This window comes from Manis javanica, chromosome 4, assembly GCF_040802235.1.
Source record: "Manis javanica isolate MJ-LG chromosome 4, MJ_LKY, whole genome shotgun sequence".
Taxonomy (NCBI): Eukaryota; Metazoa; Chordata; class Mammalia; order Pholidota; family Manidae; genus Manis; species Manis javanica.
The window spans coordinates 20,306,009-20,323,675 of record NC_133159.1 but is presented as its reverse complement, the minus strand read 5'-3'; the positions used below and the strand labels follow the sequence as shown (position 1 = coordinate 20,323,675).

Below are 17,667 nucleotides of genomic sequence, written 5' to 3'. Positions count from 1 at the left end.
AAAGAAAAAACTGAACCCACAAGATAAGTTTAGAGAGTGATAAATGTTATCAAGAAAACAGGATATGCTGATGGAATGTACTATAGATATAGAGGTCAGGTAAAGCCTCTCTGATGATGATGTTTGAGGTGAAATATGAATGCTGAGAAGAGGCAAGTTATCTAAGGATCTGAAGGAAGGCATGCTGTGCACAGGGAAGAACAAGTATAAAGGTAGGAATAGGCTCGGTATGATGAAGAAACAAAACAAAGGCCAGTGTGGCTAGGCACAGTGATGAACAGGACAGAGTAAGGCAAGGTGAGCTCAAGGAGCTGAGTAGAGACCAGATTCTAAGGGTGTCTTCTAGGCCATAACAAGAAGCATCATGAGGCCAGAGACTGTGTTGGTGTCATTCACTTTTATATTCATCTCCCAGTGTCTAGAATATTCCCAGCATATTGGAGGTACTCAATATTTGCTTGAACATATGATAGAATTAATGAATTAATTCTGTCCTCTGGCACTTTAGAGCATGAGTTTACCCCATCGTCTAAAGCAGAGGTTGGTATTTTTTCTGTAAAGAGCCAGACAGTAAATATTTCAGGCTTTCCGGGTCATACAGTCTCTATTCTGTTGTTGAATCTACACAGTTCTGCTGTTGAATCACTAAAGCAGTCATAGATAATACGTAAATGAATGGGTGTGGCTGTGTTCTTATAAGATTTTATTTACAAAAATAGGTGGCAATAGATTCAACCCAATCCCTATATAAATCCCATCTGTCATCTCTGCAGAAATTCACAAGCTGAACCTAAAATTCATATGTAAATTCAAGAGACCCAGAATAGCCAAAACAATCTTGAAAAAGAACAAAGTGCAAAGACTCATACTTCCCAATTTAAAAACTTACTACAAAGCTATAGTAATCAAAACAGTATGGTAGATCAGTAGAATAGAGTTGGGAGTTATATAAATCCTTACTTTTATGATCAACTAATTTCCAACAAGAGTGCCAAGACTATTCATTTTCAACAAATGGTGCTGGGACTACTGGATATCCATATGCAAAAGAATGAAGCTTGAACCCTATCTCATCCCATATACAAAAATTACCTCAAAATGGATCAAATACCCACATATAAGATCTAAAAGTATGAATCGCTTAGAAGAAAACACAGGTGTAAATCTTTGTGACCTTAGATTAGGCAATGGTTTCTTAAATATGACACCAAAAGCACAAGTGACCAAAAAAAAAAAGGTAACTTGGACTTTATTGTAATTAAAAACTTTTGTGCATCAAAGGTGCTATCAAGAAAGGAAAAGACACCCACAGAAAGGGAGAAAAAAATTTAAATCACATATCTGATAAGAGACTAGTATCCAGGACATATAAAGAATTTTTATGATTTGATTATATAAAGAACTCTATTAGAAAATGGGCAAAGGATCTGAACAGACATTTTTCCAAAGGAAATATACAAATGGCCAATAAGCACATTAGCCATTAGGGAAATGCAAATCAAAGACACAATGAAATACCATATCACAATTACTAAGATGGCTATAATCCAAAAGACAGTAATGTTGGTGAGGATATGGAGAACTGGAACCCTCATACATTTCTGCTGGAAATGTAAAATGGCATTGCCACTTTGAAAACAGTTTGACAGTTCCTCAAAATATTAAACAGAGTTATGAAATGACCCACCAACTCCACTCTTAGGTATATACTTAAGAGAGCTTTAAATATCTACATCTGGGGAAGAAGAGAAGCCCCTACAGAAAAGGATAAAATGGCAAAGCTGTGATCTGGCGGGACCCAAACCCTTCCCCAACCCCAGCCCCCAGGTGGGAGGAAGAGGAGCAGAGTAGGGAGGGAGTAGAGGCCCAGGACCACTGAACACCTGGCCCTGGATATCTGTTCCAGGGACACAACCCACATTACATGGTGCCCTGGTGATTGGTGGAGTTGGACAACAGAGACAGGCAGAACACTAGGGGAGGCTGAAATCCCAGCTGCTTGTGGAGAATTGGCACACTCTACTGGCCCCTGAGAATAAAAGCAAAGTGGGCAGTTTGAAAGATTTCCAGTAGTGAGAGGGGCACCAGAGGGGCAAGGATTACACAGCACTCTCCGCTTAGGAGAAAGGTCAGGTAGACAATACCTCCTCAGCCTGCCCTCAGCCCAACAGGTTGGGAGCCCTCAGGAGCTTCAGACACTCCATCCTCCTCCCTGGCAACACAGCCCTGAGACTCTCCACTGTGGTGTGTGGCCTGCTGGCCAGCAGTGCAGTCAGACTTTGCTCCCAGGTAGGCAGAGGGAGATCCCCCAGCTTTCTCAGCCCTATTTTGGGCCAGCGGGGAGCTGTGTGGGAGCCAGCCCTGGGAGCTCTTTTCTACCAGCAGGCACCAGTCCTGCTCACCAGCAGTCCATCATTGCAGCAGGCCAGATGGAGGGCATCTCTGCCCATGGCAGCTCCAGCAGTGGAGCATCAAGGCTCCTTTCTGCATGCACAGTTCATTTAACTTGGTTGTGCAGGCAGGCGTGGCAGCCAGAAAAACAGAGGGAGACCCCTCCAGCCTTCTCAACCTCATTTTGGCCTAGTGACAGAAGTACTGTAGGAGCCAGTCCCAGAGCTTCTTCCTCACAGAAGGTGCCTGTCTTGCTCACCTGTGACCCCCGCCATTGCTGCAGGCTGGGTGGGGGTGGTTCTGCCCACAGCAACTCCAGTGGCACAGCTCCTGGTATTCTCCCTGCTTGCCTGACCAGCCAAAGGCCCACACAGCCAACCTGAAATCAGATCACTATAAGCCAGACAGAAAAATGCCCCACCCACTGCATGCCAACAGCTGGGGCTCTTGCACAGAAAATTGAGCTTCTGGGCACTAGAGGGTGCCTCCTTCATAAAGCTATTACCCCATAGGAAACACTGAAAAAATGAAGAGGCAGAGAAATTTGGTCCAAACTAACCACCAGACAAACACCAGAAAGAGGGTTGAGTGAAACTGAAATCACCAATATTCTTGATAAAGACTTCAAAGTAAAAGCCATAAATATGCTCACAGATCTATAGAAAAATATTCAAGATCTCAGGAAGGACCTCAACAAAAAGATATAAGATCTCCAAAAAAGTCACTCAGAAATGAAAAATACAGTAGCTGAAATGAAAAATACAATGGAGGGAATTAATAGCAGGCTTACACAGGTTGAAGTTGTAGGTGATTTGGAAATTAGGGAGCAAAAAAACAATGAAGCTGAAAAACAGAAAAAAGGATCTCTAGGAATGAAAGAATAATAAGAGAGCTGTGTGACCAATCCAAACAGAACACTACTTGCATTATAGGGGTAGCAGAAGAAGAGAGAGACAAAGGGATAGAAAGTCTCTTTGAAGAAATAATTGTTGAAAACTTCCCCAATCTGGGGAAGGAAATAGACACTCAGGTCATGGAAGCACAGAGATCTCCCAACAAAAGGAACCCTAGGAAGACAACATCAAGATATAATAATTAAAATGGCAAAGATCAAGGACAAGGAGAGAGTACTGAAAGCAGCCAGAGAGAGAAAAAAGATTACTTATAAAGGAAACCCCATCAGGCTATCAGCAGACTTCTCAGCAGAAACTTTGCAGGCCAGAAGGGAATGGCATGATATATTTAATGTAATGAAACAGAAGGGCTTGAACCAAGAATACTCTACCTGGCAAGATTATCATTTAAATTTGAAGCAGGGATTAAACAATTTTCAGATAAATAAAAGTTGAAGGAATTCACCATCACTAAGCCAGCCCTACAGGAAATGTTAAAAGGACTGCTCTAGATGGAAATGTTCCTAAGGCTAAATAGCTGTCACCAGAGAAAATAAACCCACAGTAAAGGTAGTAGGCCAATTAATTACCAAGCAAGTACAAAATAAAATCAACCACTCACAAAATCAATCAAGGGATACGCAGGAAGTGCAGAATATGATACCTACTATATAAAGTGTGGAGAAGGAACAGGAACAATGGAGGAAAAGGTACTATTAGACTGTGTTTGAGATAAGAGTAATCAGCAATTTAGATAGACTGTTAAGATAGTAAGGAAGCTATTCTTGAACTTTTGGTAACCACAAATCTAAAGCCTACAATGGCAATAAGTACATATCTATCAATAATCACCTTAAATGTAATGGACTGAATGCAACAATCAAAAGACTCAGAGTTACAGAATGGGTAAAAAAGCAAAACCCATCTACATACTGCCTACCAGAAACTCATTTTAGACCCAAAGACGTACACAGTCTAAAAGTGAAGGGATGGAAAAAAGATATTCCATGCAAATAATAGAACAAAGCAGGATTAGCAGTACTTACATCAGACAAAATAGATTTCAAAACAAAGAAAGTAACAAGAGACATAGGATATTACATAATGATAAATGAGTCAGTCCAATAAGAGGATGTAACCATTATAAATATCTATGTACCCAATATAGGAGCAACTAATATGTAAAACAAATACTAACAGAATTAAAGGGGGAAAAAGACTGCAACACATTCATTTTAGGAGACTTTAACACCACCACTCACACAATAGACAGATAAACCAGACAGAAAACAAGGAAACAAAGGCATTGAACAATACATTAGAACAGATGGACCTAACATATACAGAATATTCCACCCAAATGCAGCAGGATACACACTCTTCTCAAGTGTACATGAAACATTTTCCAGAACAGAAACGTTTCACATATGTTCACATAATGTTTTCACATACTAGGCTACAAAAAGAGCTTCAATAAATTAAAAAAGATTGAAATTCTATCAACCAGCTTCTCAGACCATGATGGTATAAAACTAGAAATAAATTATACAAAGAAAACAAAAAGCCTACAAATTCTTGGAGGCTTAAGAACATGCTCATAAATCATCAATGGATCAATGACCAAATTAAAACATAGATCAAGCAATAAATGGAGACAAATGAAAACAACTCAACAGCCCAAAACCTGTGGGGTGCAGCAAAAGCAGTTCTAAGAGAAAAGTACATAGAAATATACCCCTACCTTAAGAAATAAGAACAATCCCAAATAAACAGTCTAAACCCACAATTAAACTAGAAAAGGAACAATAAATTGGACAACCTAGAAGAAATGGATAACTTTCTAGAAAAATACAATCTTACAAGACTGATCCAGGAAGAAACAGAAAATCTGAACAGATCAATACCAGCAATGAAATTGAATTGGTAATCAAAACACCACCCAAGAATAAAACTCCTGGAATAGATGACTTCATGGCTGAATTTTTTTTATTAAGGTATCATTGATATACACTCTCATGAAGGTTTTGCAAGAAAAACAAATGCAGTTATTACATTCACCCTTATTATTGAGTCCCCCCCATGATCCATTGCAGTCACTGTCCATCAGTGTAGTAAGATGCCGCAGAGTCCCTATTTGTCTTCTCTGAGATACACTGTATTCCACTGACCACACACACACCACGTCTGCCAATCATGATACCCCACAATCCCCTTCTCCCTCTCTCCCCACCTGCCCTCCCCCACCCTCCCCTTTGGAAACCACTATTCCATTCTTGGAGTCTGTGAGTTTGCTGCTATTTTGTTTCTTCAGTTTTGCCTCATTGTTATACTCCACAAATGAGGGAAATCATTTGCTATTTGTTTTTCTCTGCCTGATTTATTTCACTGAGCATAATACCCTCTAGTTCCATCCATGTTGTTGTAAATGGTAGGATTTGTTTCTTTCTTATGGCTGAATAGTATTCCATTGCATATATGTACCACCTCTTCTTTATCCATTCATCTATTGATGAACACTTAGGTTGCTTCCACATCTTCGCTATTGTAAATAGTGCTGCAATAAACATAGGGGTGCATATGTCTTTTTGAATCTGAGAACTTGTTTTCTTTGGATGAATTCCTAGTAGTGGAATTCCCGGGTCAAATGGTATTTTTATTTTTAGTTTTTTGAGGAACATCCATATTGCTTTCCACAATGGTTGAACTAGTTTACATTCCCACCAGCAGTGTAGGAGGGTTCCCCTTTTTCTGCATCCTTGCCAGCACTTGTTGTTCCTAGTCTTTTCTATGTTGGCCATCCTAACTGGTGTGAGGTGATATCTCATTGTGGTTTTAATTTGCATTTCCCTGATAATTAGCAATGTCAAGCATCTTCATGTGCCTGTTGGCCATCTGAATTTCTTCTTTGGAGAAGTGTCTGTGTACATCCTCTGCCCATTTTTTAAGTGGATTATTTGCCTTTTGGGTGTTGAGACATGTGAGTTCTTTATATATTTTGGGTGCTAACCCCTTATCAGATGTCATTTACAAATATATTCTCCCATACTGTAGGATGCCTTTTTGTTCTGCTGATGGTGTCCTTTGCTGTACAGAAGCTTTTTAGCTTGATGTAGTCCCATTTGTTCATTTTTTATTTTGTTTCCCTTGCCTGAGGAGATGTGTTCAGGAAGAAGTTGCTCATGTTTATATTCAAGAGATTTTTGCCTATGTTTTCTTCTAAGATTTTTATGGTTTCATGTCTTATATTCAGGTCTTTGATCCATTTTGAGTTTACTTTTATTTATGGGGTTAGACAATAATCCAGCTTCATTCTCTTGCATGTAGAGGTACAGTTTTGCTTACAGCTGAATTTTATCAAACATTTAAAGAAGAGCTAATACGCATCCTTCTTAAAGTATTCCAAAAAGTAAAAGAGAAAGAAATACTTTGAAATTCATTCTGAGGCCAGCATCACTCTAATACCAAAACCAGACAAAGACAGCACAAAAAAAGAAAATTATAGACCAATATCCCTGATGAACATAGATGCAAAAATCCTCCACAAAATTGAATTCAAAAATACATCAAAAAGATCATCCATCATAACCAAGTGGGATTTATTCCAGGGATTCAAGGATGGTAAAATATTTGTAAATCAATCAATGTTATACAACACATCAACAAAAGGACAAAAATCACATGATTATCTCCATAGATGCTGAAAAACCATTTCATAAAATCAAATATCCATTCATGATATAAGCTCTTAACAAAGTGGGTATAGAGGGTACCTATCTCAAAATAATGAAATCCATATATGACAAACACACAGCCAACATCATAATTAACAGTGAAAAGCTGAAAGCTTTTCCTCTAAGATTGGGAAGAAAAGGATGCCCACTCTCACCAAGTCTATTCAACATAGTATTGGTGGTTCTAGCCATGACAATCAGACAACACAAAAAGATAAAAGGCATCCAAATTGGTAAGGAAGAAGTTAAAGTTACTGTTTGCAAAAAACATGATACTATACACAGAAAATCCTAAAGACCCCACCAAAAAACTATTAGAACTAGAAACTGAATTCAGCAAAGTTGCCAGATACACATTAATACACAGAAATCTGTTGCATTCCTATATACTAACAACAAATTAGCAGAAAGAGAAATCAGGAAAACAACTCCATTTACAACTGCATCAGAAAGAGTAAAATACCTAGGAAAAACCTAACCAAGAAGGTGAAAGACCTTCACTCTGAAAACTACGAGACACTCATGAGAGAAATTAAAGAAGACATCAATAAATGGATATTTATCCTGTGCTCATAGACATGAAGAATTAATATTGTCAGAATGGCCACCCTCCTTTAAACAATCTATGTATTCAATGCAATCCCCATCAAAATACCAACACTATTCTTCAATGACCTAAAAAAGATAGTTCTAAAATTCATGTGGAAACACAAAAGACCCCAAATAACAAAAGCAATCCTGAGAAAGAAGAACAAAGCAAGGGGGTATTATGCTCCCTTAATTCAAGCTCTAGTACAAAGCCATAGTATTCAAAACAATTTGGTACGGGTACAAGAACAGACCCACAGATAAATGGAACAGAATAGAGAGCCCAGATATAAACCCACATTATATGGTCAATTAACATATGATAAAGGAGCCATGGATATACAATGGGGAAATGATAGCCTCTTCAACAACTGGTGTTGGCAAAACTGGACAATTACATATAAGAGAATGAAGCTAGATTACTGTTTAACTCCATACACAAAAGTTAACTTGAAATGGATGAAAGACCTGAATGCAAGTCATGAAACCATAAAACTCTTAGAAGAAAACATAGACAAAAATCTCTTGAGTATACACACCAGTAAGGATTGCCATCATCGAAAAGACAAAAAACAAATGTTGGTGAGGTTGTGGAGAAAGGGGAACCCTCCTACACTGCTGGTGGGAATGTAAACTAGTTCAATCATTGTGGAAAGCAGTATGGAGGTTCCTCAGAATGCTCAAAATAGAAATATCATTTGACCCAGGAATTCCACTTCTCGGAATTTACCCTAAGAATGCAGCACTCCAGTTTGAAAAAGACAGATGTATCCCTATGTTTATCGCTGCACTGTTTACAATAGCCAAGATATGGAAGCAACCTAAGTGTCCATCTGTAGATGAATGGATAAAGAAGATGTGGTACATATACACAATGGAATATTACTCAGCCATAAGAAAAAAACAGATCCTACCATTCACAACAACATGGATGGAGCTAGAGGGTATTATGCTCAGTAAAATAAGCCAGGCGGAGAAGGACAAGTACCAAATGATTTCACTCATATGTGGAGTTTAAGAACAAAGGAAAACTGAAGGAACAAAACAGCAGCAGAATCACAGAACCCAAGAATGGACTAATAGTTACCAAAGGGAAAGGGACTGGGGAGGATGGGTGGGAAGGGAGGGATAAGGGTGGGGAAAAAGAAAGAGTGCATTACGATTAGCATGTATAGTGCGTGGGGGGCATGGGGAGGGCTGTGCAACACAGAGAAGACAAGTAGTGATTTTACAGCATCTTACTACGCAGATGGACAGTGACTGTGAAGGGGTATGTCAGGGGGACTTGGTGAAGGGGGGAACCTAATAAACATAATGTTCTTTCTGTAATTGCAGATTAATGATACCAAAATAAATGAAAAATATAAATAAATAAAAATCTCTTGAGTATAAGCATGAGAAACTTTCCCGAACACATCTGATCAGGCAAGGGAAACAAAATAAAAAATGAACAAGTGGGACTACATCAAAATAAAAAGCTTCTGTACAGCAAAGGACATCATCAGTAGAACAAAAAGGCATCCTATAATACGGGAGAATATATTTGTCAATGATTTATCTGATAAGGGGTTAACATCCAAAATATATAAAGAACTCATATGCCTCAACACCCAAAAAACAAATAACACAATTAAAAAATGAATGGAGGATCTGAACAGACACTTCTCCAAAGAAGAAATACAGATGGCCAACAGGCACATGAAAAGATGCTCCACATCACTGATCATCAGAGAAAATGCAAATAAATCAAAACCACAATGAGATATCACCTCACACTATTTAGGATGGCCACTTTCCAAAAGATAAGAAACAAATGCTGGCAAGGATGCAGAGAAAAGGGAACCCTCCTGCACTATTAATGGGAATGTAAATTGGTTCAATGGCTGTGGAAAGCAGTGTGGAGGTTCCTTAAAAAACTAAAAACAGAAATAACATGTGACCCAGTAATTCAACTCCTAGCAATTTACCCAAACAAGATCCCTGATTTGAAAAGACATATGCACCCCTGTGTTTACTGCTGCACTATTTACAATGCCAAGATATGGAAGCAACCTAAATGGTCATCAATAGATGAATGGATAAAGAAGATGAGGTACATATACATAATGGAATATTATGCAGCCATTAAAAGAAATCCTCCCACTTTCAACAACATGGATGGATCTAGAGGTTATTATGCTCAGTGAAATAAGCCAGGCAGAAAAAGACAAATACCAATTGATTTCACTCATTTGTGGAGTATAAAAGCAAAGTGAAACAAAAGGAACAAAAAAAGCAGTAGACTCATAGACACCGAGAAGGGACTAGTGGTTACCAAAGGGTAAAGGTTGGTGAGGGTGGGTGGGGAGGGAGAAGGGAATTAATGGACACTGTAATTCGCAATCACAACATAGGTAGGTCACTGAGACAGCAGTACAGCATGGAGAATACAATTAACAACTATGTAACATCTTACTATGTTGACAGTGACTGCAATGGAGGGGGTGAGGTCTTGATACTATGGGTGAATATTGACTTTTTTGTGTATGTGAAACCATCACAAGATCGTATATCAATGATACTTAAAAAAAAGAGAGAGCTGCTAGTACAACTCAAATTAACCCTGTGAGTTAATAATCATATACATTAAATATTTGTTATTTCATGAAAAAAAGAGGTGACAATGCATGTGCACATAAAAGCCTGCTTATGAATGGTCATAGCAGCATTGTTCATAGTAGCCAAAAAGTGAAAACAACCAAAATGTCCATTGGCTGATAAGTGGATAAGCAAAATATGGTATATACAATTAATGGAATGTTATTTGCATGTTAAAAAGGAATGAAGTACTGATCATGCTACAACACAGATGAATCTTGAAAACATCATGCTAAGTGAAAAAATACAGATACAAAAGAGCCATGTATCATATGACTGCATTTATATAAGAAGTCTAGAATAGGAAAAGCCATAGAGACATAAAGTAGATTAGTGGTTGCCATGGGTTGGGTAAAGAGTGGGGGATAGGGAGTAAACAATCTTTGAAAGGATTTATAAGCAGAATGGATAAGATGCAAGAGGCCATTGATGGAATAGAAACCAGAGAACAGGAACGCACAGAAGCTGATGCAGAGAGAGATAAAAGGATATATATGCTAATATGGGTAAAGTGTTTCTTTTTAGAGTGATAAAAATGTGTGGAATGAGATAGTGGTGATGGCTGCATAACTTTGTGAATATACTAAAAAACTGTATACTTAAATGTAAATTGTATACTTAAAAAAAAAACTCACAAAAACAAGCCAAAAAATTGGTAGTTAACTGGGTTTGGCCCACAAGCCAAATAATTTGCTGACCTGATCTAAAGGAGACTCCTTGAAATCTCTCACAAAGTAAGGTCTCTCCTCCTTTTTTTTGTTTGGTTGACTGTTTAATGAACTTGGTATCTAATTTACTTGTCTAAAATGATATGGTAAAAAAATTGATAAGGGTGGAGCCAAGATGGCGGCATGAGTAGAGCAGTGGAAATCCCCTCCCACAACCATATATATTTTTGAAAATACAACAAAGACAACTCTTCCTAAAAGAGAGACCAGAAGACACAGGACAACAGCCAGACTACATCCACACCTGCGAGAACCCAGCACCTCGCGAAAGGGGTAAGATACAAGCTCTGGCCCGGCGGGACCCAAGGCCCCTCACCCCAGCTCCCAGTGGAAGGAGAGGAGTCAGAGCACGGAGGGAGAGGGAGCCCAGGACTGCTAAATAGCCAGCCCCAGCCATCCACACCAGAGTACAGACACACAGTGCATGGGTGCTGGATACTAGGGAAACAGGACAGTAAGACTTGTGAGCGAGTCCCTGCAGCTGGCGCCCCAGAGACAAAGAAAAGCGAGTGCTTTTTGAAAGTCTTAAAGGGACAGGGACCCCACAGCTGGACGGAAGCATCCTGGGACACATAGCCCAGCAGCTGGGAATCCTGGGGAACTCAGGGCACCCTAACCCCTTGGGCAGCAGTGCACCTTGGAGGGCCCTCATGGAGATTAACAGCCTCCTGGCCGTTTCCCCTCTGACACGGCTCTGCCATATCGGAGCAGCAGCCTGAGGGCTGCCACACCCACAGCAATCGCAGAGCTAAACTCCACAGCAGCCAGGCAAGAATCAGAAGCCCCATCTGCATGTACCTGCCCAGCACAAGACACTAGAGGTCGCTGTTCTCCCAAGAGAGGAAGGCCACAAACCAACAAGAAGGGACGTTCTCCCAGCCGTCAGTCATGCCAACTCCACAAACTATCTCTATCACCATGAAAAGGCAGAATTTGAGGCAGACCAAGATCACAGAGTCAACCCCTGAGAAGGAGAGAGACCTATCCAGTCTTCCTGAAAAAGAATTCAAAATAAAAATCATAAACATGCTGACGAGCTGCAGAGAAATACACAAGAGCTAAGGGATGATGTCCAGTGGGTGATTACAGAAGTTAAACAATCTCTGGAAGGATTTATAAGCAGAATGGATAAGATGCAAGAGGCCATTGATGGAATTGAAACCAGAGAACAGGAGCGCACAGAAGCTGATGCAGAGAGAGATAAAAGGATATCCAGGAATGAAACAATATTAAGAGAACTATGTGACCAATCCAAAAGGAACAATATCTGCATTACAGGGGTACCAGAAGAAGAAGAGAGAGAAAAAGGGATAGAAAGTGTCTTTGAAGAAATAATTGCTGAAAACTTCCCCAAACTGGGGGAGGAGATAATCGATCAGACCATGGAAGCACACAGAACTCCCAACAGAAAGGACCCAAGCAGGACAACACCAAGACACATAATAATTAAAGTGGCAAAGATCAAGGTTGAGGACAGAGTTTTAAAGGCAGCCAGAGAGAAGAAAAAGGTCACTTACAAAGGAAAACCCATCAGGCTATCATCAGACTTCTCAACAGAAACCTTATAGGCCAGAAGAGAATGGCATGATATATTTAATGCAATGAAATAGAAAGGCCTTGAACCAAGAATACTGTATCCAGCACGATTATGATTTAAATATGAAGGAGGGATTAAACAATTGCCAGAGAAGCAAAAGTTGAGGGAATTTGCCTCCCACAAACCACCTCCACAGGGTATTTTAGAGGGACTTCTCTAAATGGGAGCACTCCTAAGGGATAAATAGCTGTCACCAGAGAAAATAAAATCACAGTAAAGAAAGCAGACCAACCAAATACTAACTAAAGGCAAAAAATAAAACCAACTACCCACAAAAGCAGTCAAAGGAAACACAAAAGAGCACAAAATAAAAGACCTAACATATAAAGAATGGAGGAGAAGGAATAAGACAGGAGAGAAATATAGAATCATCAGACTGTGTTTATAATAGCTCAATAAGTGAGTTAAATTAGATGATAAGATAGTAAAGAAGCTAATCTTGAACCTTTGGTAACCACGAATCTAAAGGCTGCAATGGCAATAAGTACATATCTTTCAATAACCACCCTAAATGTAAATGGACTGAATGAACCAATCAAAAGACACAGAGTAAAAGAATGGATAAAAAAGCAAGACCCATCTATATGCTGCTTACAAGAGACCCACCCCTCAAATCCAAAGACATGCACAGACTAAAAGTTAAGGGATGGAAAAAGATATTTCATGCAAACAACAGCGAGAAAAAAGCAGGTGTTGCAGTACTAGTATCAGACAAAATAGACTTCAAAACAAATAAAGTAACAAGAGATAAAGAAGGACATTATATAATGATAAAGGGCTCAGTCCAACAAGAGGATAAAACCATTATAAATATATATGCACCCAATACAGGAGCACCAGCATATGTGAAACAAATACTAACAGAATTAAAGGAGGAAATAGAATGCAATGCATTCATTTTAGGAGACTTCAACACACCACTTACTCCAAAGGACAGATCCACCAGACAGAAAATAAGTAAGGACACAGAGGCACTGAACCACACACTAGAACAGATGGACCTAATAGATATCTATAGAACTCTACACCCAAAAGCAGCAGGATACACATTCTTCTCAAGTGTATATGGAACATTCTCCAGAATAAACCACATACTAGGCCACAAAAAGAGCCTCAGTAAAGTTCAAAAGACTGAAATCCTACCAACCAACTTTTCAGACCACAAAGGTATAAAACTAGAAATAAACTGTACAAAGAAAGCAAAAGGGCTCACAAATACATGGAGGCTTAACAACATGCTCCTAAATAATCAATGGATCAATGACCACATCAAAATGGAGATCCAGCAATATATGGAAACAAATGACAACAACAACACAAAGCCCCAACTACTGTGGGATACAGCAAAAGCAGTCTTAAGAGGAAAGTATATAGCAATCCAGGCATATTTAAAGAAGGAATAACAATCCCAAATGAATAGTCTACAGACACAATTATTGAAATTGGAAAAAGAAGAACAAATGAGGCCTAAGGTCAGCAGAAGGAGGGACATAATAAAGATCAGAGAAGAAATAAACAAAATTAAGAAGAACAAAACAATAGAAAAAATCAATGAAACCAAGAGCTGGTTCTTTGAAAAAATAAACTAAATAGATAAGCCTCTAGCCAGACTTATTAAGAGAAAAAGAGAATCAAACGAACAGAATCAGAAATGAGAAAGGAAAAATCATGATGGACCCCATAGACATACAAAGAATTATTAGAGAATACTATGAAAACCTATATGCTAACAAGCTGGAAAACCTAGAAGAAATGGACAACTTCTTAGAAAGATACAACCTTCCAAGACTGACCAAGGAAGAAAATCTAAACAAACCAATTACCAGCAAAGAAATTGAAGCGGTAATCAAAAAACTACCCAGGAATAAACTCCCCGGGCCAGATGGATTTACCTCGGAATTTTATCAGGCATACAGAGAAGATATAATACCCATTCTCCTTAAAGTTTTCCAAAAAATAGAAGAGGTGGGAATACTCTCAAACTCATTCTATGAAGTCAACATTACCCTAATACCAAAACCAGGCAAAGACCCCACCAAAAAAGAAAACTACAGACCAATATCCCTGATGAATGTAGATGCAAAAATACTCAACAAAATATTAGCAAACTGAATTCAAAAATACATCAAAAGGATCATATACCATGACCAAGTGGGATTCAACCCAGGGATGCAAGGATGGTACAACACTTGAAAATCCATCAACATCATCCACCACATCAACAAAAAGAAGGACAAAAACCACATGATCATCTCCATAGATGCTGAAGAAGCATCCAACAAAATTCAACATCCATTCATGATGAAAACTCTTAACAAAATGGGTACAGAGGGCAAGTACCTCAACATAATAAAGGCCATATATGACAAACCCACAGCCAACTTTATACTTAACAGTGAGAAGCTGAAAGCTTTTCCTTTAAGATCAGGAACAAGACAAGGATGCCCACTGTCCTCACTTCTATTCAACATAGTATTGGAGGTCCTAGCCACAGAAATCAGACAAAACAAAGAAATAAAAGGCATCCATACTGGCAAGGAAGAAGTTAAACTGCCCCTGTTTGCAGATGATATGATATTATACATAAAAAACCCTAAAGAATCCACTCTCAAACTACTAGATCTAATATCTGAATTCAGCAAAGCTGCAGGATACAAAATTAATACATAGAAAACTGTTGCATTCCTATACACTAATGATGAACTAGCAGAAAGAGAAATCAGGAAAACAATTTCATTCACAATTGCATCAAAAAGAATAAAATACCTAGGAATAAATCTAACCAAGGAAGTGAAAGACCTATACTCTAAAAACTACAAGACACTCATGAGAGAAATTAAAAAAGATACCAATAAATGGAAACACATCTCGTTCTCATGGATAGGAATAATTAATATTGTCAAAATGGCCATCCTGCCTAAAGCAATCTACAGATTTAATGCAATCCATATCTAAATGCCAACAGCATTCTTTTACAAACTAGAGCAAATAATTCTAAAATTCATATGGAACCACAAAAGACCCCCAATAGCCAAAGCAATCTTGAGAAGGAAGAATACAGCAGGGAGGATTATGCTTCCCAACTTCAAGCTCTACTACAAAGCCACAGTAATTAAGACAATTTGGTATTGGCACAAGAACAGATCCACAGACCAATGGAACAGACTAGAGAGTCCAGATATAAACCAAAGCATATATGGTTAATTAATATATGATAAAGAAGCCATGGATATACAATAGGGAAATGACAGCCTCTTCAACAATTGGTGTTGGCAAAATCAGACAGCTACATGCAAGAGAATGAAACTGGATTGTCTAACCCCACACACAAAAGTAAACTCGAATGTAAGACCTGAATGTAAGTCATGAAACCATAAAACTCTTAGAAGAAAACATAGGCAAAAATCTCTTGAATATAAACATGAGCAACTTCTTCCTGAATGCATCACCTCAGGCAAGGGAAACAAAATAAAGAATGAACAAATGGGACTACATCAAGCTAAAAAGCTTCTGTACAGCAAAGGACACCATCAGCAGAACAAAAAGGCATCCTACAGTGTGGGAGAATATATTTGTAAATGACATATCCGATAAGGAGTTAGCACCCAAAATATATAAAAAACTCACATGTCTCAACATCCAAAAGGCAAATAATCCACTTAAAAAATGGGCGGAGGATGTACACAGACACTTCTCCAAAGAAGAAATTCAGATGGCCAACAGGCACATGAAGATGCTTGACATCGCTAATTATCAGGGAAATGCAAATTAAAACCACAATGAGATATCACCTCACACCAGTTAGGATGGCCAACATAGAAAAGACTAGGAACAACAAGTGCTGGCAAGGATGCAGGAAAAGGGGAACCCTCCTACACTGCTGGTGGGAATGTAAACTAGTTCAACCATTGTGGAAAGCAATATGGAGGTTCCTCAAAAAACTAAAAATAAGAATACCATTTGACCCGGGAATTCCACTGCTAGGAATTTACCCAAAGAAAACAAGTTCTCAGATTCAAAAAGACATATGCACCCCTATGTTTATCACAGCACTATTTACAATAGCTAAGATGTGGAAGCAACGTAAGTGTCCATCAGTAGATGAATAGATAAAGAAGAGGTGGTACATATATGCAATGGAATACTATTCAGCCATAAGAAAGAAACAAATCCTACCATTTACAACAACATGGATGGAACTAGAAGGTATTATGCTCAGTGAAATAAGTCAGGCAGAGAAAAACAAACAGCAAATGATTTCCCTCATTTGTGGAGTATAACAATGAAGCAAAACTCTTACCAAGGGGAAGAGTGAGGGAGGGAGAAGGGGATTAAGGGGTATCATTAGTGCACATGGTGTGTGCGGCATCATGGGGAGGATAGTGTGGCAGAGGGAGGACAAGTAGGGACTCTGTGGCATCTTACTACATTGATGGACAGTGACTGCAATGGAGTATGGGGTGGGACTCGATAATGAGGGTGAATGTAGTAACCACACTTTTTCCTGTGAGACCTTCATAAGAGTGTATATCAATGATACCTTAATAAAATAAACTAATTAACTAAAAAAAAGGAAGCCAATCTAGCTTGATATCACTTGTTTCCAGTGAATTTGGGCTCAAATTATGTGAGAAACAAAATAGAAACAAAGGAGCAATCAAGCCAGATTATGAAGGTGAGATATATAATATTGGCAACTAGTTTTAGGAAAATATTTTAAAAACCAAGGCAAGAGAATAAATCTATCAAGGCAAGAACTATTTGTTAAGCCTTTTAAAAAGTAGATACAAGCTTGAGGTAGAGAAAATAGTAACTCTGGGGCCGGTTAGGCCTGATATAAATCTCATTAATCTTATTTCTACCACTTATGTGACCTTGGAAATGCTTAGTTTTACTCTCCTCATTTTTAAAGTGAGGTTCTTTTCCTTTCCCTCACTCTACCACGTGCCTAACATTGTGCCAAAAAATCCCATAAGTGAAAGAAATAGAATGGATCCAAGTATGAACAGAACTTTTAAGATGGACTTGGAAGATTCTGGTGATGCAACCAAAAAATGAGAGCAAGCACCCATCAAAAAGGTGAGGACTGCAGTCCACAAACT

The 17,667-nt window shown here is 38.6% G+C and overlaps 1 protein-coding gene across 4 annotated transcripts in view; it reads right to left on the bottom strand.

The window, feature by feature from the left end:
- The window catches only part of WDTC1 (WD and tetratricopeptide repeats 1), a 116,717-nt gene that overhangs the window by 32,091 nt on the left and 66,959 nt on the right, over positions 1-17,667 (bottom strand). For 3 of the 4 annotated variants that reach the window (XM_073233460.1, XM_037017821.2, XM_037017820.2), the window contains one exon: positions 2,651-2,770. The exons of the other annotated variant lie outside the window; for it this stretch is intronic. In XM_073233460.1, the coding sequence (XP_073089561.1) occupies positions 2,651-2,770 (120 nt within the window). The remainder of the gene's footprint in view (positions 1-2,650; positions 2,771-17,667) is intronic. 4 annotated transcript variants of the gene reach the window in all.